This window comes from Exophiala bonariae, assembly GCF_035927105.1.
Source record: "Exophiala bonariae strain CCFEE 5792 chromosome Unknown scaffold_29, whole genome shotgun sequence".
NCBI lineage: Eukaryota > Fungi > Ascomycota > Eurotiomycetes > Chaetothyriales > Herpotrichiellaceae > Exophiala > Exophiala bonariae.
In genome coordinates this window covers 132100-155427 of record NW_027042504.1, presented here as the reverse complement: position 1 = coordinate 155427, position 23328 = coordinate 132100, and the positions used below count along the sequence as shown (strand labels likewise).

Genomic DNA, 23328 nt, shown 5'->3' with positions numbered 1-23328 from the left:
CTTATAACTGGGCTCGAAATATACACGGCGGCATTCGCTGCAAGTTGATCACTGTCAGTACTTCCGGCTGTTCACAGTGGAGAGCCAAGCGACCACTTTGGTTGATATTCCCATCACCCTCGCCTGACTGCACGATCATCTCATCGAGCAGATCACCCGACGCAGTCATTGTTTATAGAATTTCTCTCCCCAATCTGGGTTTCCTTTCGTTAAACACTGGGACTCATACCTAAAATGTCGTCCATTGTTGCCAAAGAGAAACTACAACGCAATGCAACGACCAAGCTCAACATCATCGTTGTCGGTGCCGGTCTTGGTGGTATAGGCGCAGCCATAGCACTTCTCCTTGCTGGCCACAATGTCCGCGTTCTAGAGGCAGCAGAAGAGATAGGGGAGGTGGGCGCGGGCATACAAATTCTTCCAAACTCCTCACGGGTGCTACAATCATGGGGGATGCGGGAGACGCTCGAGCAATTCGCCACGAAGCCCTCGCGAGTGAACATGCTGGGATGGAGGGGTAATTTGATATCATATCTTGATACAAATGAGTCGGCGGCGGCGTACCCTGGGACTTTTTATTGGGATTTCCATCGTGCTAACCTTCACAAATGTCTTCTTGACCGCGCCGTCGAGCTAGGAGCCGAGATACAAGTCCGAGCGCGGGTGATTGATATTAAAATCGACGGGCCTAAGGCGGAACAAGCAACAGTGGTCTTATCTTCCGGGCAAGAATTGGTTGCCGATCTGGTGGTTGGGGCCGACGGTATTAACTCGAACCTACGGGAAATATTCCTGGGAAAGCCAGACCCGCCAACACCGACAGGGGATCTTGCATATCGACTTTTACTTTCAACGGCAGAAATGCTCAAAGACCCGGAACTTGCACCCTTTGTCACTGAGCCTCAAGTAAACTATTGGCTCGGGCCAGACGCGCACGCTGTGAACTACGTGCTCCGAGGGGGAAAGCTGTTCAACATGGTACTTTTGGTGCCTGATGATATGCCTGTCGGAGGAGCCAATACTCTCGAGGGCGATGTGAAAGAGATGCGGGCGCTGTACAAAGACTGGGATCCTCGGATACCAAAGCTGCTCGCTCTGTGTGAATCCGTGTACAAATGGCGCTTACAAATTCGTGTCGGAATGGACTCATGGAGTCATCCGTCTGGCACGTTCACTATGTTAGGTGACGCTGTACACGCAACACTTCCTTACCTTGCATCGGGTGCTGGTATGTGTCTTGAAGACGCCGCTGTTATGGGTGAGCTCTTCTCAAGAGCACCGAACCCAAGAATCCCGGAAGTGAAGCAGGAGCTGTTAAGCATCTACGAACGATGTCGCAAAGAACGAACCGAAATGGTGGTCAAGCGAGGTAATTTGCAGCAGTACTTGTATCATCTGCACGATGGGCCTGAGCAAGAGGAAAGAGATCGAAAGATCCGAGAAAAAGAAGAAGGTGAGGCCCTGGCCTGGAGAGATTCCGGTTTGGCGCCACGACTGTTGGGTTATCAAGTTGAGAAGGATGTAAGTCAACGTTTCCGAAAGATGTGCTGAGCCATTTGCTAATCAGTGCACAGGTTGATACATATTGGCCACCCCGTTGCCTGCGTGAAGTAGAACCAGCTTCCCAAGCCACGGAGATCCAATCCCGTCTCTAGAATGAACTTGTGAACGAATAGCGGGCGCGACACTTCACGAGTGGTGTCATGTTCGACAATTCGAATTGAAGATCCCGGAACTTTGAAGGTATTTCGTGGGGCCATATGTCCAATCAGGTTGAAATGGTTTCTCACAACCTAGTGACGCATGGTGCTTCTGTGGAATTCATGACTAAATTGGGCATCGCGACTGTGCATTTTCAGGGTGGTTAAAGACATGCGGGCAAAGATTGGATTGTGTTCAAATCCGGATATACAACGTCTATCTAGCAAAGACTTATGCTGAAGACTACCAGCTATGGGATGATGGGGAGCGATGTAAGTGATAATGAGAAAATAAGAGGATGGGATGCATTGGGAAGAATGCTCCTCAAGAAAGCCTAACATTAAGTTTCTTGGACGCGCTTCGGCGGTCTCCGTGCTGGCGGCCGCCTCCTTGCTATTGGAGAACTTCGACCACATCTTATCTCAACACGAGGAATAAAGAAGTCGATATCAAAAATTGCTTAAAGGTGGTGATCTCAATTATATTTGCTACATTCTCGGTCAATCCCTGTATATACACTTTTCTCATAGACAAAACCCCCAATTCACACTGTCCTTGTTCTTCTTCCTCGAAACCCAATGCCCGGAGCCCAAGAAATCGCAAGCGCGATACTCAAAGCCACTGAGAATGACATCGTCCCCTTGACAGCAAAGCAAGTGTCTCAGGGCTCCAAGCTCTTCGGAGCAGCCATTCTAGACAGGAAATTGCTGTCGACAGTCATAGCAGAGACGAACAACGAGCGAGAATCGCCGTTGCTGCACGGTGAGATCAATTGCATCCAGCAATTCTTCAAACTACCAAAAGAAGGACGGCCAGAGACGAAAGATTGCGTATTCTTTGCGACCCATGAACCCTGTTCGCTATGTCTGAGTGGGATTACATGGTCTGGGTTCAACGAGTTCTACTACATGTTCACCTACGAAGATAGTCGCGATCTCTTCGGAATACCTTGTGAGTTGTGGCTTTTGGGGTTCAAGCAGAAATGAATACGCTAATTATTTGAAAGACGACATCGATATTCTCCAGTCCGTATATCAGGTTGCCTCACCTGGAGACACTGAGGAGACACTTGCGACTAAACCCCTTTACAACCGCAAGAATAAGTTCTTCACCGCACGATCACTTGCTGAGTTGATTGATTCTGTGGAAGATGAGGAATCACGATCGAGCTTGAAGACAGATCTGGCACGTGTGAAGAAATTGTATGATTCGCTGAGTCAGACGTATCAGGATGGGAAGAAGACGGGCACGGCATCGAGTAGTTTCTTCGCATAGTTCTGGGAATGCAGCTTGGCATGGGTAGGAGTTTAGGTCTTGAGACGCAGCTGTCTGGACCTTTCGGTTCCAAGTCAAACGACTAGTTAAACATCCCATTTTGGGTCAGTCTCGTTTCTATGCACCCTTACGTAGTAGTATAATGAACGCAACGCCAGACTTGGGGCAACGGCGACCTCAATACCTCAAATAAATCCCCCCAATCCTAAAGCCTAGTCCATTCCTCCGACTTCTCTGCCCTAGATTCTCCCATCTAACATCTTCAGGCGGTCCCATGGACTGTTCTGCACTGGGTCTCCTACCAGCCAGCTCCATTCTCATGCGCGACACATCCATGACTGGCAGTCATTGGGCAGAACTTGGGGGCGCGTGTGTCACAGCCTCCAGGTTGTGGCCACCAGGGCTGATCAAAAATGCGCCATAGTAATTGGGATGATAGTTCGTCCTCACGCCTGGCTTGCCGTTGTCTTTCCCGCCTGCTTTGAGACCTTCGGCATAGAAGGTGTCCACTTGTCCTCGATCTGAGCGGTAAGGGTCAGTTCATGAACTGCTCAAGACATGGATCTAGATAGAATCTTGCCTTTGGCACTCAGTGCTAGGTGAGTGCGGAAGATTTTCGCATCATCTGGAATTTGACTAAAGTTCTCGTCGTAGCCAAAAATCCACAGGAATGGCCCAGTCTCGTCGCCAACTCCAACGACGCCAGGTACTGGGCTCTTATGTACTTTGAATCCCATGTGTCCGTAAGCGGCGATAAGCCAGGCAACCTCTTCGTCTACCTTGGAAAAGGGGACTGGAAGCGAGGTGTGGTCGATGGGCATCTTGCCTTTGGCTATGAGAATGCTCGGGTCTATGTCTAACATGTAAAACTGTAGGTTTGCCAGTCACCACGATGTTGAGTATATCTGGATATTCGTATTTGAAAGGAGGAAGAGCAACCCCGCTCGAGGGATTGCAAGCTTCCTAAATAACAATTTCATTTTGGCTTTCGGTACCAGTGCTCAAAGAACCAGCTCTCATGATTTTACGAGCTCACGTGAAATCGTGTAGAAGTCGCGCAGCACTTCAGGGTCTCGAAATGCCTATTTTGATCTAGTTAGGTCAGCGACACGGGAGGGTTCAGGCAGCAATCCACGTGCAAAGGTGGTGGTTGGACACTTGGGTGGTCGGTGCCTAATCCAAGACACGCCGACGCGGGTTTCGGGGTAAAGGTATCAACTTCGCTTCCTTCAGTTTCTGATATTACTAATTTTTCTTGCAGGAATAAACATAACTAAAGAGCCCATTACTCAGGTAGGAAGGAGTTTATGCAGCCCTGATGCAAAACAAGGAGTTAGGAATCACACGGCGGTGAAGAGTCAGGCTGGAGGGCACAGCTTGCCATGGTGGGCTGCGAGAGTCCTCCTCTCTAATTAATAAACAGGAAAGCCATTCGTACCCAGTGTGCTGTGAGGATGATCCCAGGCTGGATCCTCTATCGGATCAAAAACATCCCTGAGATGGCCCATTCCAACGAGATCTCAATTACCTCGGGTACATGACCGTGTCCCCCGCACCAGACCTGCACAAGTGGCTATCCAGAGAGGTCAACCCCCACGGTGATGATGAGATTCATGACTTACCCCACACTCTCCTTCGTCCAAACAACATGCTGGGGTTTCTCATCCATACAAAACCTATGCCCAGTGGTTTGAGAAGCAACCGGCTCTTCCCACCTTCTGGAGTTGTGTGAATGTCAAGCCATTCTAAAGACATCATTGATTGGGTTACCTGTCGACATTAACATGCCGGACCAGAAAATCCCCGTATCAGAAGTCCTTGCCCATTCGTCACCGAGTGACGCTTGGCTGGTGATCAATGGCGTGGTGTGGGATGTGACAGAATTTGCCCCAGACCACCCAGGCGGCATAGATATTATAGTCGAATATCTCGGGCGAGATGCGACAAAGGCGTACAACGAAGTACATGGCCCGAGCCTTGTCTCGAAACATCTGGAATCCTCTAAACGAATAGGCACACTGGATGAAGAGACCGTCACCGAGGAATGGCGTTCTAAGCTGGAAGGTGCGGACGAGGTCGAGGGAAGCGCGCCGGTTGACGAGGGACCTCCGGATCTTGATTCGATACTTAATATGTATGATTTTGAGGCCGCGGCGAAGAAGATCGTATCGGCCAAAACATGGGCTTACTACTCCGGTGCTGCAAATGACTGCCTCTCCCTACAAGCAAACATCGACTGGTACCGCAAGATCTGGTTTCGACCGCGTGTCCTGACCGGCGTTGGAAGCGTCGACACAAGTGTCTCGATCCTCGGACACAAGTATTCGATGCCAATCTTCTCTTCGCCAGCAGCACTGGCGAAACTATCCCATCCAGATGGTGAGTTGGCGATGGCGAGAGGTGCCGCTGCGAAAGGAACAACGATCTGCGTTTGTAACGGCGCAAGCTATTCCTTGGCAGAAATCACAGATGTCATCCCCGAGAACTATCCCAAATTCTACCAACTGTATTTCAACAAGGACCGACGAAGTACGCAGAAACTGATGCGTGAGGTCGTGTCCCTCCGACCACGAGCCATTATGGCAACGGTCGATCTACCTGTGGTGGGAAAGCGTGAGGCGGACGAGAGGATCAAGATCGAAGCCACCTACAAACCCACTAGAAACGCACAGGTACAGGCGCTACCCAGAGACAACAAGGGCGCAGGTCTTGCACGTGCGACGGGTAGCTTCATCGACCCTGACGTCACGTGGAAGGATATCAAATGGCTCATTGAACTCTCCGACATCCCAGTCTTCGTGAAGGGCATCCAATGTGCACAGGATGCTCGACGGGCGCTTGACATCGGATGCAAAGGCATTTATATCTCTAATCACGGGGGCAGAGCGGTCGACACGGCACCTCCATCGATTTTGACCTTGCTTGAGATCCAAGCCAATTGTCCCGAAGTGCTAGAGCAGATGGAAGTCTTTATTGATGGCGGCATTCGCCGTGGCACCGATGTGCTCAAGGCCATTTGTCTCGGGGCGAGCGCGGTCTGCTTAGGCCGACCATTCATGTACGCCGTCACCTATGGCCAAGCTGGGATGGAACGGGCATTGGAGATCTTGCAGGACGAACTTGAGACCGCCATGCAAATGGTGGGAATTACGCGGTTGGATCAGGCTCATCCTGGTCTCCTGAACACAGCTGACATTGATCGATACGTCATCCGAGGCGACACCCACCCATGGGCGAAGAAAGTCGTAAGAAGAGTGAAGTTGTAAATGCGCCAGCTGACGGACAGGTTGCGTCATTTCCACTGCATGTACATATCTCATGTCATTCTCACAATAACGAAATACTTCATCCACAGTATAGGAAATTCGTGAGCATCTCAGACCTCGGAAAATTGGACTCCGGCCCTGATGCTCAACCTGCAACCTCCAAGGTCTCGCGGACAATAAGAGTCAACGAATCTAGATCGCTAGAGCCCGGCTGGTCATAAGCCCAATGGCGCTTGGAAAGCTCCATGTCAAAGAGGCGGAGGACCCATCCCGCCAGGGTAGTGATGAGCTGGACGAACTTTCCTGTGTGAAATCCTCCATTGTCAGTTTCCCAATCTTGTTCGAAAATGACAAACGAACAGTTCAAATGCAAAATAAATGATATGTCACTGTTTAAGAACCCTGACTCTAGTCCCCGCTTTGTTCGTCCCTTGCGGTAGCCTTCTGGCTTGGTGTTATGAAACATGACTATCACAGACAGGCACCATGGGACTCACTGAACATAGCAAGGCACTCTTGTCACCGGCAGGACAAAGAATATACCTTCTCACCAGACCGAAACATGGCACCTTGACACCTGCTGCTGACGCTTCGGACTCCACGATATAAAAGGATGAAATTTCGCATATCCTAATAATTGCAAAGATTTCATGGTCGCTCATTATCTTTCCAGAAGAACTCAGCGCGACTCCAGCTGCAACACAAGTAAGGAGTATCCGTTCATTTCAAAGATTGTTGTCTATCCAGACTTGGAAGGGTTACATTCCTTCTAGTCACCTCATATGATATCCGAATGGTCATATACTACAGTCCCTTTCCCTATCATTCTGTCTACAGCCTCGCGTAACTTCAAGGTCTTCCCAAACCAAATCGAGCAAAAAGGTACCCAGACCTAATGTGCTTCATATTCGGCGCCATCGTACGAGATCAGTGCTCCCAGTGCGGCATCGCGATGATACCGAGCGGCAGATACTACCCAGCCATCACACTGTGCTCAAACGACACCACGGAACCATGTCCGCGAGGGCTGAAGATCATTCCGAACCTGAATCTGAAGATGATTCTGCCGGCGGGAAAGATGTGTGAGACATGTGAGCGGAATGTTCGAGCGGCACAGAATGAAGCTATCACGCGACATATTTCATGGAGCTTGAATGCGGGTGTCCCCCAACGATCTTCCGTGAATGGAAGGGGAGTTTCACATCGGAGGTCGTCAGTTCAGTCGAATGTGCCGGCGACATCGACGGCGACGGTTGCCACGCCGCAGCCACAGCCGCAGCCGCACATTCAGACCACGGGTCTGAATGGGGAGCATCAGAGGAAGAGACCGAGATCGTCACTGGTGCACGAGGAGCACAAATCTACAGGAGTGCAGGCACAGGGTCATGACGCAGGAGCACCGCTGGCTGTGAGCACAGAGCTGCCTGTGTCGGCAGACGAAATGATGATTGAGGAGAATCTTGACCTGAATGACATCTTTGATGCTGCACCGGTGCCGATGGAGTGGACTTCGCTTGACGAGCTCTTCGGGCTCGGCGAAAATCGAGGGTCGGGAGTCTGATTTAAGTAGACATGAAGGCCGAGAGCACTTGCTCGGTGGGTCGACGCATGCGTTACAGACATCCTTCAGGTAGAAAATGAAATCACAATCACTGGCCTTGCATTATAAGTATTCGTGGTCTCCATTCCCCTAGTAAAGTTTTCCGTTCCCGGCAATAACCCAATGCATATACCGACAGACTGGCAGTATTCACTCAGCGTGAAACTCTACATCTAGCGTAGCATTAACCTCGACTTGCTGGGGCTCAAAGTCAAGGCCGACACCAATGCCAAAACTGGCGGTCGAAGCCATTTTCCTCGCGGCCTGCATCACCCTCGCCTCACCGAACATATACTGGGTGTCTTCGATCTTGACGGGCGTGACGGTCCTCCGACCAATGACGTCCGCATAGCCCTGGGCACGACTGATGGCGTGGCGCAGCGCGACGAGCTTCGCTTGCTCCTCCAGGGCCGTCTGAGACTCTTCCGTCAGGAGCCACTCGATCCCCTGCAGGCTGACATGTGGCTCGCTCGCCCACTTCACCACGGCGTCGCCGAGCCCCTTGAAGTCGCGGAACCGCACGTCCAGGCTGCATGTGGCGCTGTACAGGCGCTTGCCGGTCTTGTTGTGGTCGTCGTCATACTCGTCGTCGTTGGACGTCGTCAGTGACCCGATCGAGTAGAAACTCACCGGTGCCTCGGTGGAGATGTCGCCGTTCTCCAGCCGTGGGCAGAGTGTTTGGTCCAGGTGGGTTTGGACCGCGTTGATGGCCTCGATGACGTTCTTGGACGCCTCTGTCTGGCTGTATTTAGATGATGAGACGGAGATATCGAGTTTGGCGCGCTCGGCGAGCTTGTGCAGTTTGGCTCGGCCTTGGATGTTGATGGATGTTGGTGCCATGTTTTGGTATTGTTGTGGATGAGGCGTTGCTTTCTGGGTAGTGGTTCAAGTTGTCGAGTTTCAATTCCTTTGGAGTTGACTACGAATCATGCGGCTCAATGCTTACCAGAGCGATGGGCGCACATTTATAAATGAATCAGGACTGCTGCCTGCCAATAAAGTGAGTCGGTGGCATAAGGTGGAAGCTGAAACAAGCCAGCAGTGGCTGAAATGCGTCGTATCCAACAAAGCTTGGCAGCGCCACATATTGAAGATATATATCTCATCCTAAAATAGACAGAGGCACGAAACAAATCCTCACAGCTTGCGAGAGCCAGCCATGTAGTCCTTCACGACGCTCTTCTGAACATTCAATCTATCCTCCGTAATCCAATAAGGCTGCGGAACACTCGTCTCGTGCAGCGAAGCGACATCGCCACGCACCAACGCCGCAACAGCCTCCGAACAGCCCAACACCCTTGGCATGCCATGACCCGTGAATCCCGCTGTGACAAACAGACCCGGCTTTCCAGGCATCTCGCCAACCCAAGGTAACAGATCGGCCGAATAGCCCATGACGCCGGTCCAGATGTCTGTGACGCGGGCGCCCGAGTCCTCCCATCCGTGGAACGTGCGCTGCATGTAGTTGTCGAAATACTTCTCCGCGCCGGGGACCAGACTCGAGTCGTCGGCGTTGTTGTGCCAGTAGGACTCTTGTTTGAGGACGGCTTGCTTGGCGCCGCCGACGATGATACTGCCGTCGGTGCGGGCGATCAGGTAGTCGTATTCGCCGAGCCCGTAGCGGATCGAGTATGAGTTGTTGAGATGGGGAGCTGGTTTGGCAGAGTCGGGCGGTATTGCGATCCGGCATGCGACGCCCTTCGCGGGGGTGATCTTGTCGGCGAGCTCGGGAAGGAGGTTGTAGCCGTTGGTCGCGACGATGACTTTCTTCGCGGTGATTTTGCCGCGCGGGGTTTCGAGGGTCCAGCGACCGTCGTCTGCATTTGAGACTGACAGGACGGGCGTGTATGTCTGCAGGTTCGCTCCTCGTTCTAAGCAGCGATGCAGGAGATGTGTAACTAGTTTGTAGGGCCACACTGACCCGGCCGTGGCCGAGAATGCGCCCAGCGCGCCCTTGACACCAGAGATCTGCTCGGCCTTCTTGGGGTCCTGGATGAAGTGTAAGTCGTCGGGAAACTGAAATCCTCGTGCTTTAAGGTCCGTGAAAGAGGCCACAGCCTCGTCCAGCCTGGCCTGCTCGAGGAACACATCGATGCCACGCGTCAATTCGAAGTCGCAATCGATCTTCTCCTTCTCCACAAGTCGCTTCACGCTGAAGATCTGGTCCACCTCGAATTTGGACAGCTGCTCTGCAACTTGGATACCATATAACCGCTCATTGACCGCAGCACCATAGTAGACGTCGGCCTTGAGATGTCCCCCATTCCGTCCAGTTGCTCCGGAACACGTATCGCGAGCCTCAAGGATGACCACTGATGGACGCTTGCTGTCATCCTTTTCGAGTAGATGATACGCGGCGGTGGCTCCTGAGTACCCTGAACCGACGATGACAACGTCGGCTTCGGAAGGTAGTTCTTCAGTGGTCCGATGCTTGGAGAGCGACGACCCTTCTGAAAGCCAGTATGGTGATGTTGGATTATCTTGGGGAAGATGCATCTTTGCACAGTCTGGAACCAGGCTCGAGGGTCCAAGCAATGGCAAAAGTCGTCAGATTCAAAGGGGCGTATTATAGGCGTGTGAATCGAGAACCTGGAGGAATTGTTATCCACGTCCTTTCCGAGTCTCCCGCCTTACGCTTGGGAGAATGCAAGAACATGATGACCATATCACAAGGTGTTGATAGAGGTACCTTTTTGTATTTCACTCGAAGCGGGCTTATCCGCCACAATTGAACTTGATTTGAGTCCACGCTCCAGACATGGTGGTTGAGCAGCATCCCAGAGGTCCCGAGCCGCCACCATCACCAACCGGGCCGGTGGTGGTGACATATCTGGGGGCAGATCTAGCCTGCCTCACGTAGCCACATACATAACAGTCCCTCTCTCGTGCTCTGGGTTAGTTGTAAGTCGTCACGTGGTATTTAGCCCGGTCGGAGTGTTGAGGGTAAGTTGGCCAGAGAACCTTAATAAGTCATATATTCATATCTCATCATCTCATCTATAACACGCGAACCTGCCAGCTACGCAGATCATCCCGCAGATCAAACTCGGTAAGTTCACTATACTCGGTACGTTCTCTTCGCCTCGAATGTTGATGATCATGCTGGCTGGCATGAATTTGCTGCTCAATGCTCGACCTGCCACTGACTGTGCCCATTGGAGTACTGGCCATGCCACCAGGATGTCCATTAGGATTTCCACCGTCAGCGCTTCCACCTCTCCGGTGCCCGTGGTGCTGCGCCATCTGCGGCGTAAGATGTTGGCCTCGTGGTGTCACTGGCCGTCTGATGTCGTCGCTGGAGCTGGACCCCATGCTCTCCTCACGCGGACTCAAGCGTCCTGTATGATGTGCAGGCTTCGTGGGACTTTTCATCTTCCCACCATCTCCGCCACTGAATAGATCTTCGATCAGCTTGTCGGGTGCAAGCTCGCCTGATTGGCAGGCCCACGTCGCCGCAAGTGTTCGCCTGTAAATATCCTGTGCTTCTGAGAGCTCTCTCGTTTTACTCGTAATGCTGGGGATGTCGTCTCCCTCGCCCACCTCTGTGGACAGGACGCCGGCAATTCCACCAATGACCATGGCAGATTTGAGCGGCGGCGCGATGAAGTTGGCATCCCCTTCGGTCTGCTTCATTCGGATGCCGATCTTGAGTGTACTGTTCACCTTACTGTCCTGCAGGAGATATCGTCTCGTGATGCCACCATCGTCACTCTCGTCCTGGGGATCTCTCTCTGTCGCGGCTTCCGGGAGGTGCGCGTACTCGGCCAGATTTAACTTGACATTCCCCAAGTGTACTCTTCCACCTCTTCCACCCTCGTTGTATTCCTGTAGAACTTCGAAGTGGATGTCGCATTCCTGGAGCATCTGAGTCTTATCGATAGTGAGTCGCACGGGAATTTCCTTGAGGTAGTCCCATGTCGCTCTATGTTCGAGTATGTATGCCTTGTCCGTGCGTCCGCGATGTTCGGCGGCGTTCGAACTGGAGAGGTGCCATCGGACTGTCGCAGTGCCCGAGATCAAGGGGATATTGGTCAGGTCAATGATGCGTAGGGTGAGGTCGAATTTGGGCTGTGAGAGGCGTTGTTCAGGTTAGCACAGGATCCAGGGCTGCGGAATCGATCGAAGTGGGTAGCATGTACCTTGCGGTTCTTGGGGACTGTAAACGCGAGGTTGTTCAGCGCCTGCTTTCGCAGCATAGTATAACTTGACATTGTGGTTTCGCGGTGGGGAGGGGTGCAGGCATTGTTTACAGCAATGAGGTTTCTCGTAGGTGGGAAGAGTGAGAGGAAAAGACGCGATAAGCACTGATGATGGAGAGGAAATACGAGAGCACTTACCAAAAGCCTGCATTGTGACGGGCAGGACCAGTCACTGTCAGCGCAATCAATGTCACCGTGCGGGAACAAAGAACTCAGGCCGCATGTGCTCTGCAATCGGACTTTGAACTCCACGCCCCTCTGACCCGCAAATGTTTCGTCAGTTGGTCAAACAGAGTCAGATTGCGTGGCCGGGGGGAAGATAGATTGGCCGCGGATATCAAACAGATGCAGTGGGCATGGTGGATGAAGACAAAGTTTCAAACGGGGTGCGTCGGCGGAGGAATGTCACTCGATGAATCCATCTGACTGCGGAGTGTAGTACTCGTAACTATCTCCATCTCGGTGCGGAGGACGGGCTTGACAATGATCCGGCCGAGCTTATCGCCAATTATTAGTCATCCAATATCAACATCTTTCTCCACTGAAACCATCAAGTTAGCTTTGGTAGCTTTTGATATTGTCTATCAACGGATGTATATATACAGAGTCAAGGGGAGGTGTACGTCCCGTGTCACCCACTCAGCTATAGCGCGCTGTTTGGAAACGCCCCAGAAGAAAAGCATTCTACCCAGTCTAAAATATTCACATCGAATGTAACCCAATCGCCACAAAATCTCCTCGACCGATTAGAATTTGTGGACGTCTTCCTTGCTGTATCCTAGTTCACCCAAGATGCCACCAATGCTACCTTGCGTCCAGCCAAAGCCACCCTTGGCTCCAGCGACAGCTTCAACCATGGGAGGGGGGCCAGAGACAAGGACCTTAGTGTTGGCCTCCTTCAATTTGTGCGGCATGACCTTGGCCAGCATTTCCTTGGAGACGTAGCCTTGTTGAACCTGGCCATCGGTGCTTGAGCTGAGTTTGCTGACTGTGTAGAGTCTCTGAAATCGGTCCGGGTATTGCTGGGCGAGCTCATCGAATTCCTTTCGAAGGAGGATGTCCTCTTCGGTATTATTGGCATAGACCAGTGCAAGCTTGGTCTTGTCGGCAGGGTTGTTGAGAATGGATCTGGTCAGTTGGTAAAGTGGGGTGATACCTGAACCTCCAGCGATGAGTGTGATGTGAGAGAATTGGTTTGGCTTGTAGTCGAATTCATGTAAAGGCTTGAACTTCATCGAATCACCAGGCTTCAAAGAATGCATCTTGCCTGAGCCTTTGCCATTGGGATACTTCTTCACCATGAAAGTTACAGTTCCCGCCAGATCTTAGGAGCGAGGTCAGATACTGGCTAACCCACGTCGGAATTGCAACTCACCATTGTCACTCACTGGAGTGTAAGGTCGGAATACCGGAATGAAAGCACCTTCAGGTGTATGTCTTGTCAACAGTGATGCTAGTCTCAGGTTAGCGAGGTTGAAATTCAAGACACCCGAGGATATTCGAACTTACTGATTGGTGAGAGTCCCGTGATCGATTGATCATCAGGCAGAGCAAAGGTCAGCCGTTTGACATTGTGGTTGACCATCTCAGCCTGGACGAGCTTAAGCTCGGTGAATCCCTTCCAATCCATCTTCTTCAAAGCGGCTGTCGAATCGGAAGGAAGAGATTCGGCGTGGGCGGTGTTGAAATAGAAATGCGTGGTATTCCAATATCGATAGCCGGTGTACGCCAGGCCAGCTCCTAGTGCTGTGGCACTCACCACCTTGGCTGTCGGACGGAAATATGCAGACATTTTGTTGAGTGGTGATTCAAAAGCCCGGAAATAGGCGATTTTTTCCTTGTAGAGGTGAAATTGATGTTATGTTGAGCTCTATCGCTGATGATCAACTCGTCCGGACCCCTGAAATTTGTTGGGCAGAAAAAGGCTCCTACGCGTGAAGTACAACGCTAAAACGATCTAAAACGCACGAAACAGCCGTATTATAATGATCTTGAGGTTGATTGTGAATCGATTAAAAACCTTCTAAGAGAGAGCAGGTACACAAATGTGATGGCGATGATTTTTTAATATGGAGATGTTTGGAAAAAACAATCAGCTCCTGGAGATATCGGGGGCCGGTTTCGAACAGCACCGTGCCTAAACCCTGAGCTCACCGCGTAGACTGGCCGCCCTAAGGGCAAGCTGGAACCCGCACTAAAGGATCTCGGACCCGAGGAAAGCGGATCTTGGACTTTGGCGAGTCAACCACAGCGCCCAACTCGAAAACAAGCTTTGTCTAAAAATAAAGCCACCGGAGTCTCATTTTTCCTTTTCACCGATCATCCTCACCGTCTGAGCGACTTGAATGGGAGGACTGTGCAAGGCTGATTCCCAAAGATTATCAGCCTCTTCATAGTGGTTCCTTGCCCTGTGGAGAACATCAAGTCGGAGTAAAGAGCATGATTGATAAATCAAGCAATTGAACGTACAATATTATGTTGCTGGAACGACACCCAGGGCTCCAATCCTTGGCGGAATGTGTATTTGACGAACAAAGACATGAGTCCTTGGAAATCCATTGTTGGGGGCTTTCAAACATCTCTCACTTTTGTGTGTCCAGAAGAGATGCAGCAAGTGCATTTACTTGTTACTGACGAACAGTCCCAGGTTGCTCAAACTCTAACGACGGCCTCCTGAGTCCTATCTTCGACACGTGTTCATGGATAAGAAACCCATGTGACACGAGGTAAGAGTACTTGATGTACTCGGGACAACGCCATCTCCAATTGCGGAGAGTGTCTCGCGTGATGGAATGTTCGAGGGACTCCAAATAGCCTTGTACACGGTAGGAAACTCTGAGGTGAGACCAATCCCAAGTACCTCGTACTTGATGCGAGAACCTGTAAGACGATCTTACAAGACGTTTGCTGGTCAGCAAAAGGACCCTTATCGATACGACATGGCTTCCTTATCGATTGTGGGCAACGATTGCCCGGAGATCTGCACTCCCGGCCCCTGGGAATGAAAAATAACACCCAACAATCCCTGGGAACGTCAGGTCATCCAAGTACGTCTGAGGGAAGGAATATCAACTAAATGATTTACATACTAGTACCTAGGATGACTCTATTCGGAGTAAGCGAAGCCGAACATGCACAGAAGTACCTCCAAACCAGGGTTAACCAGGTGGACGGTAATCGGTAGGTGCTGATCACATGGCATTGCCAGCATGGCAGGGTCCAAGTTGGAGTCGGCTCTCACCGGATCACTTGGCAAGTGAAGGTCATCGTGGCTGATCCAGGGACCCCAAAAAAAGACAGCCACTGCAGCTGCAGTGCACAGCCACGGGACATTGATCTTTTGGGTGACTCTTTGCCTGCAGGGTATATCGCTTCCTCCGAACCCTGTTAGAGTCATGATTTTCGAGTCTGCCCGATGCCTTGGTTGAGGGACTGTCCTTGCGTGTCACCTGCCTTCATCACGTTCTGGTTTGTTTCGTGGCATGGCAGATGAGACATGCAGCATCTGAATCCACGAATGCAGGATCTTGTCGGCGTCTACTGCGACAATTTGTATCTGCCTTCTACAGCCCCAAAGTTTTTCCATGGGGGCACAACTGTCCCACATCACATGATGCGAGGGCAACTCGTACACTCCTCCTGGCCTTTGACCAATGATCTCACGCCGCAGGGATCTCACGAGAAGATGCCATGCTAGCGTCCAGCAGGTCTATCCAATCCATTTGCAGAAGTGCCTTCCGAACAACATCACATCAGCTGCATCCCGCCAGCTAACTCGGGCGGATTTCCAACATTTGGAAACAACGACCAACAATTGGCCATGCTCCGTATGCCATCTACCAGTCATCAAGCCGGCCATTTCGAGCGAGATAACTTTGCTCAATTCTGTGCCTTTTTCAAAGGGCTTGTTGCTGTTTGGGAGATCGAGACCCTGGGATGAGAACCTTTTCCCATCATTCTGAAACGTGGGAGTCGTAACCGTTGACTTGGAACTGCAAATCGCAACCGTGAGGCTGGCTGCCCTTGATATCTTTTGAGACGCCCGACCACCTTGATGGATTGTTGAGAGGATTCAGAAGTTTCTACGACGGCTGATCGCGCCAACAGGACTTTGCATGGCGAGGGCTCCCTTTGTGGCCTCTGACAGTAGCAGAGTCTCCTACGTCCCCTACATGTTGTCATGGTTTCAGCAAATCTGGAGGCCTCGTAGATCCCCGAGGACATGGCCATCTATGCTGGTTGATTCGAGTGATCACTAAGATTGAGGACGCCTTGGAGATCATCTAGAACGGTGGAGCTAATGTCCCGTGCATTTACGACGACGACAGGAAACGTGGATTGTGCAAGTGTAATTGTCCAAATCGGACAATTTCATTCTTTCTGGAATGGCAAACCACTCCATGCCAGGTTACGATTGCTCTCGGGGCCATCCGTCTTTAACGGGCAGCCATGGGCATGGGGGAGATATCCAGGCGTACGGCGCACGGCGCAAATGATCCACACGCCACCAACGAGGACGAGGTCAAGCGGGAAAGAAGACGCGGTGGTGGATATTACTTTCTGGCATCAATTTCGGCCATGACGAAGTTTTGATCAGTGTTGATATTGAGATAGATTGCATTTACGCTTAATTGAGTCATGGTGATTTCCAAAAGCACGGCTTTTGCAGCAAAAGACCACCAGTAATCTGTCAGGAAGACCAGTCACCAAACGGGAAGGGAGATATGGGTACATGAGAAGAAAAAGTTGCTGATCGTGCATATGCAGCTAAAAGAAAGAAGCCGTGTAGCCTGAGGGCGGACGATTGTTTTCATGGGCCTGGTCCAGCTGTGGAAAGCTCGTCATGGTCAAGGCGAAGAGTAGAAAATAGGCTGAGCTGGGGACAAGAAGGAAGGGCATGACAAGACCAGCCCGAGATCCAATGAGAATTCAACCAGGGCAAAGCAAGTGGACTTTTGACCTGAAGCAAGACTCGCAAACTGGTCGGACGTGCAGTAGTGTTACTGCAGGTTGCAGCGTTGCTGCCAGTGTATTCTCATTGTGCCAGTCTTGTGCGTGGCCATCACTAACGACTTACAGGTGCAGTGGAGTACGAGGTGCAAGTTTGAGGGGACCGGGGGGTCCAGTTAGGCGTGGTGGAGTCGTCTTTTAGGCTTACGAGTAGGGCCCAGGGAAGAAAAACCCTCGTGCGGTACTGGGCACTGAGGGATGATGACGGCTGCTCTCGGCCTCGCCTTGCCTGCCCTTTGCCTCCGCCTCTCTGTTTCTCGCATTTCGCCGCTTGTGCCTCTCTGACTCTCTCTGGATTCCCACTTTCTTGTTCTTGTCCTCTTTGCCATTGCATGTCGTTCGATCCCAGAATCCACTTCTCAACTCCCACGACTTTTTGAGAGTCCCTTTCAGGTAATCCACCCTCCCCCCATCCCATCCAACGACATGTCTTCTGCTGCGCCTGGGCCGTCCAGGTCCCAACTTTAGCTCACTGCACATCAACCTATCACTCGTCCTCATGACTACTTCTCCCTTCCATCTGATATAAGGTACGGCTCTCTCCTCCTTCTGTTCTTGCCCTTTTGGTCATCCCCGCCTTACCACCCTCAACTTCCCTCTCCCTCCATCCCAACACCTCATTTCCGTCCCTTCCTTCTATACTCAAAGGCGCGCAAACTACTTCCCTCGTTGGGACCGCCGAACACCTCGACTGCTCTTTATACATCCTGTGACCCCTGCCCTTTCTTCTCATTCTTTCTATTCACCACCCAAAGTGAGACCCCAGTACACAGAGGGTTCAAGAAATCGCAAAAATCATCAAAACTCATAATGCCGACGATATTATTACCCGCCTCTGCTGCGGCCTTTGCGCCGCGGTCGACTTGCAATGTCGTGCTGAACAGCAAAGTCGAGCCCTGGTTAACCGCTACCCTGAAGAGAATCAACAAGATCAAGCGACCTCTCAATAGTGTGCCTCAACATACCCGGTGTCTGACCGAGACACTTTCATCTACGAACGCCATTTGGTCATTATGTTCGTTAATGTTGCCCAAGGCTCCCGAGACCGAACTACGAAAGGATTCCAACCCCTTGGTTGAGGCATTGTTCAACTACCAACTGGTCCACATTGAAGCATATGTTGTCCACATCGACATGGTTTCGCAGAACGAGGTCGCCTTCAAGTTGACGACAGACACTATTGACTCGCTGGTCGAGTATCATAAAGAAGTCTTTTCCGTCGACACCGCTGCCAAGACCTGGACCTGGTCCGAGAAGGAACAACAGTTGAAGAAATTACAGGAGGAGTTTGTGCAAGCCGCCAACAAGTTTGTCTATCGGACGGGTGCTTTGGCATTGGAAGGTATGGAAGAAGATGGCGCAGGTGAACTTCTTTGTGGCAGAAGCGATGAAGTTCGCCAGGCCATTATGGGACTCTATGTCCCTCTTCTACCACCGCCTCCCAGAATTGTCGATGTCATCCGACCCACTCCTCTCCTACCCAGCTCAACTGGAGCCGAGCATTGGTGGCCATCGCAGCATCTCCAAGCCATTCAACCGGCACCGGTAGAATCTTGGAAGATCATCCCTTCAAGTCCCAGTCCGGTCTCGTCCTGTGACTCACATCAGAACATTTGGACGAGTGTGGGCATGAACGAAGTACAACTGCCATCACCTACACCTTCCTTCAGCCAACCTTTCTCTTCAGCGGCCTACAGCGCTCCTCAGTACTACAGCGCGCCTGCCTATAGTGCACCAGCTTATAGCTCACCGGCTTACAGCTCGCCAGCCTACAGCAGCTCACCAGCATATAGCGCCTCGGTAACGACATCTTCATATCCAGCTCTTCCTCTACCGAGCATGTTGGCTCAACAACCTTGCAGTACGTCTGCAAGCCTAAGTACATTCGGCTGGGATCGATACCAGGAATATACGATGCCTTATGCCACCGCCATGTAATGAACCAGAGCTGACCTTGATCGACGTCCGACTTGCAATATATTGAGCGACCAATTAATATTTTGACATGGGTCGCACCAGAGCCCATTAAGACTACAGCAGTCCGCGCGGTATCTAAATCATCAGCATTGGCATCCGGAGTTTTTTTGATTGACATTTAGCGATACAAGGATACCACTCTGCATTGATAAGGGATTTGGGATTTGAGGATAATACGGAACACAGGATTGATTTTCAGCAAGCGATTGATTTTGAATATTTCCTATGTGTTTGATGCTTACATGCATACATCAGCGGCTGGTCGGCTGGGTTAGTGATACACGATATCCCTGGGTTGAATACGGTCCCGCATCTTTACAAGAAGGATCAGCCTCACGGCAGGTTTGGGGATACACGCGCCAGGATTTCTTTTGCGTCGCCGTGGTGGGTGTTGGTTGGGGTTCATATGAGGCAAGTCCTCGTTGGACCTTGATCAGCCACTTGTTCCTCTCTGTCCTAGTCATTCACTGGTTGGTGATAGGCAGATTCGAACAACGGCAGGGTGGCACCTTATCACATCTGGTATGTGGTCAGTGCTGCCTGGTCACAGTGCCTCTGCTCAACAATCGATACGACTCATGTTGTTCTGCCTGTCTACGTCTGTGGCGTGGATATGACCACTCAATGCCTGCGGCATCTGGGAGGAGGTCACTTGAGGCGTATGATTGATGATCACGATGGCCTGAGGCCTATAGGGTCATCTCCTATATCTTCGACCTGGAGTCGAAGTAACCAAATCCACTGGGTGGAAATGGCATCGGATGCTGGATCTGAAGCAACAAATGCTTCTTTTACATAAAGATAATCTCCAAACAAAAGTGAACCATATTTTTCAACCTTGAACTGTGTATTTCCGCTCTTCCTCCACTTTTCATAACGTTTACTTTGTGCCTGTTTCCCTTTCTGTTGTTGGGCCCCAGTATTTTCATCTCCGGCACAATTCTGATTGTGCGCACGTGAGAGATGATGAGAGTATCTTCGGCTCCGGAATAAGTATGAACCGTCTTTATGACGTAAGTTCCATTCCATGCGAGCCGCCAGTCGGCCTCGGCCGGCCATGGAACGCTTTGTGCCCACTTGCTGCTACTTGACCTGCCGTGATGCAGATGTACCATGCTCACTCATCATCAGGTGTTCTGTTCTCAGCACTTGCATCCCCCCAAAGGTAGAAAACGACACGAACTGCCTACAGAGATCTATCCGGATTCCCACGATCTTCTTCTTGAGTCGGCCCTACCAGCCCATGCAGCTTCCTGCCCATCGAGCCAGAGACACCGGGCGGGTCCCGCAGTGTCGGCCAGCTTTATCGTAACCGCTACAACCCCCGTTTCGCCCTGACCATGTTGGATCTCTGACGTGCTGCTTCACCTGAACCGGTCCTTGGCTTCAAAACCCATTCATTCCAGACTTCGGCCCCTCCTCGTGCACCAGGACATCAATCCAAGATGGCCACCATCCATTCTCACCTCAAGTATCTCTCGCCTATCAGTTTCTCCGAAGTGCCACAGCAGAAAGAAGAATTAGATCCCTACCTCGCGGAGCTATTCGCTCATGTTCAGTCTGTAGTTGAATCCATACCTATCCCAGATCCAGATCCTGCACTTTCCAAGCGACTCGAACATGGAAGCAAATACCAGGCATCTAGTGCTGCCGAGATGTCCGTGTCTAGTGCTCGGAGTCCTCCCCCATCGGCCGAAGATGCTGCACTGCAGAAAGAGTGGGGAAAGCCCATCAAGTTATCTGCGAAAGAAAATCCCATGAACGTTGCGGTTTATAAACTTGGAGGCAAGGATGGAAAGGGTGCGTGGTTTGCTCGCCGAAGTGTCCATGAGGGGCTAGGTTTCTCGCGCTTCAAGAAAGGGTTCGAAAGAGAATTTCCTACATCCCTGGCCGTACAAGGAGCACCCGGTGAAGGGAACATCCGAGGTATTGGCGCTGAGACAAAGGTTGAAGAAATTACGGTCCCGAATCGGGGAAAAGTCGAGGTATATCGTCTAAGTGCTCAATTTCCAGGACCAACCACTCCCAGAGATTTTGTTACTCTCCTTGTGACGTCGAGCAGGGCCATCAAACCCCACGGAGATGCCCACAAAACTCCCGACTTGGTGCCTCGACACTATATGATTATATCTAAGCCTTGCGACCACCCTGATACTCAACCCCGATCTGGCTTCATTCGTGGACAATATGAGTCAGTAGAATTCATTCGTGAAATTCCACGAAGGTTGAAGACAACTACCTCATCTACAGACCTGACCAGACTGGCCCATAATCGACCAGTGTCACCTTCACTCGAAAAGGAAGTACTGAAACATAATGCGGCGAAGCATGAGGTCTCCTTCGATAAACTTCCTCATGATGATCAGCGAGATAATAAACACCTCAAGGTCGATACGTCGAGTTCCTCACTCAGAGAACTGTCTCCCGCAAGTCGGAAACGCAGCGCAACAGTTGGGATTCCTTCGACTCCTGTTTTGGGTGGAGAACCAGCGGATCATTATGATCCAGAGGACAATCCCGTTGAGTGGATAATGGTAACGCGAAGTGATCCTGGCGGCAGCGTTCCTCGCTTTATGGTAGAAAGAGGCACACCTGGTAGCATTACTGCTGATGCCATGAAGTTCCTAGACTGGGCATGTCAACGTGAAGATGATGATGACCCGGTAACATCACCTCAACCAAGGCCTGGTGGCAATAACCGACGTGAGAGCTTTGCGAGCTGGGAAGCTAATGGCACGTTAGCTGGTATCCGTGAGCAGGAGGAAAGCCTCTCCTCAGCTGTTGAAGATCAATCAGCACCATCGACTCCCAAGGCAAGCGAACATGGGGTTGAACCTTTCCCGAGCCTGTCAAGTGATGGTCAAGACCCTACTTCTAGTGGAGCGCCGTCTTCTCCGTCCTCTTCCACTGGAATCATTGCCGCTTTGTCAAATACCATCAACTCATATACTCCCCAGGTCGTTCGCGATAATATGCCTCATTTTCAGAACCTGACGCCGAGGGGCAGCCCTGGACTTACCCCCAGGAAGGATACAGGAGTAACTACAGTGTCGAACTTGTCAATCAATTCGCGAAGCCAAGCCGATGACGACGATGATGCCTCATCAACTATTTCGAGCACTTCCTATGCTTCAGCTGACTCACACATTATCTCTGATGAATCACCATCAGTTTCATCAAAATCACTGCAGGAAAAAAACAGTGAAAGTCAAATACTTTCTCAGCACAACAAAGAGATGGCCAAGCTGGCGGATCAGAAAGCGTCAATGGATGCAAAATTCGCTCAACAACGAGAGAAGATTTCTAGCCAAGCATACAAAGATACCGAAAAGGAGCAGCAAGCCTTGAGAAAGGCCGAAGAAAAGCATGAACGAGAAATAAAAAAGCACGAAGAGAAATACAAGAAGGAACTCCTTCGACTTGAAGCAAAGAAGAAAAAGGAAGCCCAAAAGCTAGATGAAAAAAAGCGTAAGCAGCAGGATAAGGATGAAAAAGGTCGACTCACAAGAGAGCGTGATGAAGCGCGTGCACAGCTTGATCTCCTGAAAAAGGAGAATGATCTCTTCCAACGACAGATTGGAGAGCTCCAGAAAGAGAATACAGCGCTCACGGCTCGGTTGGGGAGGCTAGAAGGCACGAGCCTGTCGCTTGATAGCCCTGCTAGTGGAACCAACCGGTTTAGAGCCATCACACTAGCTTCTGATGGTCGGAATAGGAGCTCAAGTCTGCTAAGTCGCAAAAAGAACAACGTTAAGTCGGAAGATGGAGGTAGTGAAGGATCCTGAGGTGATCGCTACGCACCCCACAAATTCTGAATGAAGACGACTCCGAGCACATTCTCGAAACACAACGTACTCGCAAGTTTGGGATACTTTGGTCTGGGGATTTGGAATGACTAGAGTTTGTATATATGCAGTTTACTCGAAAATCCTGTCAGGTGTCTTCAGTTCTTCCCATCATTACGAGTCCAAGCATGACTCACTTGACCTTTGAGTGTGGGTCAAGACGTTTTGTCCTTCCCGTGCAGTCGTTCAACAAGAGGTTGATGCTCAGTTTATCTCTTTACACTAGATGTCATCTCAGATAATCATCCTTCAAAACAGGTTTGACAAACTCGGACATATCACATAATGCACAGGGTCAGTCCTTCCTGATTGCTAACCCCGTCAGGACTAACTGCCTCGACATCAAGGCACTTTTACACTTCATGATTCCTCCAGTTGTCGCCCGCATGCGATTCCATATCATGTCTCGTGGAGAAACAACATCAGCAATGTTGATGCGTAGCATGATGAATCCG

General features: G+C 51.0%; 11 protein-coding genes across 11 annotated transcripts; 6 read left to right on the top strand and 5 right to left on the bottom strand.

Moving 5' to 3' along the window:
• Positions 1-234: 234 nt before the first annotated feature.
• LTR84_007370 (uncharacterized protein) lies at positions 235-1655 on the top strand (the record flags this gene model as incomplete). Its single annotated transcript, XM_064850923.1, has 2 exons — positions 235-1521; positions 1575-1655. The coding sequence occupies 2 exons, from the start codon at positions 235-237 to the stop codon at positions 1653-1655; spliced, it is 1368 nt and encodes a 455-aa protein (XP_064702192.1).
• Positions 1656-2279: 624 nt separating this feature from the next.
• On the top strand, positions 2280-2976 carry LTR84_007369 (uncharacterized protein; the record flags this gene model as incomplete). Its single annotated transcript, XM_064850922.1, has 2 exons — positions 2280-2652; positions 2708-2976. 2 exons carry the CDS (start codon positions 2280-2282, stop codon positions 2974-2976), a joined length of 642 nt encoding a protein of 213 aa, XP_064702191.1.
• A 345-nt stretch (positions 2977-3321) lies between these two features.
• LTR84_007368 (uncharacterized protein) lies at positions 3322-3797 on the bottom strand (the record flags this gene model as incomplete). The annotated part of the gene is made up of 2 exons (XM_064850921.1): positions 3322-3497; positions 3557-3797. The coding sequence occupies 2 exons, from the start codon at positions 3795-3797 to the stop codon at positions 3322-3324; spliced, it is 417 nt and encodes a 138-aa protein (XP_064702190.1).
• A 963-nt stretch (positions 3798-4760) lies between these two features.
• On the top strand, positions 4761-6242 carry LTR84_007367 (uncharacterized protein; the record flags this gene model as incomplete). The annotated part of the gene is made up of 1 exon (XM_064850920.1): positions 4761-6242. One exon carries the CDS (start codon positions 4761-4763, stop codon positions 6240-6242), a length of 1482 nt encoding a protein of 493 aa, XP_064702189.1.
• A 1014-nt stretch (positions 6243-7256) lies between these two features.
• On the top strand, positions 7257-7803 carry LTR84_007366 (uncharacterized protein; the record flags this gene model as incomplete). Its single annotated transcript, XM_064850919.1, has 2 exons — positions 7257-7324; positions 7392-7803. The coding sequence occupies 2 exons, from the start codon at positions 7257-7259 to the stop codon at positions 7801-7803; spliced, it is 480 nt and encodes a 159-aa protein (XP_064702188.1).
• Positions 7804-7992: 189 nt separating this feature from the next.
• On the bottom strand, positions 7993-8682 carry LTR84_007365 (uncharacterized protein; the record flags this gene model as incomplete). The annotated part of the gene is made up of 1 exon (XM_064850918.1): positions 7993-8682. One exon carries the CDS (start codon positions 8680-8682, stop codon positions 7993-7995), a length of 690 nt encoding a protein of 229 aa, XP_064702187.1.
• Positions 8683-8979: 297 nt separating this feature from the next.
• LTR84_007364 (uncharacterized protein) lies at positions 8980-10338 on the bottom strand (the record flags this gene model as incomplete). The annotated part of the gene is made up of 1 exon (XM_064850917.1): positions 8980-10338. The coding sequence occupies one exon, from the start codon at positions 10336-10338 to the stop codon at positions 8980-8982; it is 1359 nt and encodes a 452-aa protein (XP_064702186.1).
• Positions 10339-10839: 501 nt separating this feature from the next.
• Positions 10840-12053, bottom strand: LTR84_007363 (uncharacterized protein; the record flags this gene model as incomplete). The annotated part of the gene is made up of 2 exons (XM_064850916.1): positions 10840-11910; positions 11982-12053. 2 exons carry the CDS (start codon positions 12051-12053, stop codon positions 10840-10842), a joined length of 1143 nt encoding a protein of 380 aa, XP_064702185.1.
• Positions 12054-12787: 734 nt separating this feature from the next.
• LTR84_007362 (uncharacterized protein) lies at positions 12788-13833 on the bottom strand (the record flags this gene model as incomplete). The annotated part of the gene is made up of 3 exons (XM_064850915.1): positions 12788-13365; positions 13417-13494; positions 13551-13833. The coding sequence occupies 3 exons, from the start codon at positions 13831-13833 to the stop codon at positions 12788-12790; spliced, it is 939 nt and encodes a 312-aa protein (XP_064702184.1).
• A 4028-nt stretch (positions 13834-17861) lies between these two features.
• On the top strand, positions 17862-18989 carry LTR84_007361 (uncharacterized protein; the record flags this gene model as incomplete). Its single annotated transcript, XM_064850914.1, has 1 exon — positions 17862-18989. One exon carries the CDS (start codon positions 17862-17864, stop codon positions 18987-18989), a length of 1128 nt encoding a protein of 375 aa, XP_064702183.1.
• A 1484-nt stretch (positions 18990-20473) lies between these two features.
• Positions 20474-22813, top strand: LTR84_007360 (uncharacterized protein; the record flags this gene model as incomplete). The annotated part of the gene is made up of 1 exon (XM_064850913.1): positions 20474-22813. One exon carries the CDS (start codon positions 20474-20476, stop codon positions 22811-22813), a length of 2340 nt encoding a protein of 779 aa, XP_064702182.1.
• Positions 22814-23328: the final 515 nt, after the last annotated feature.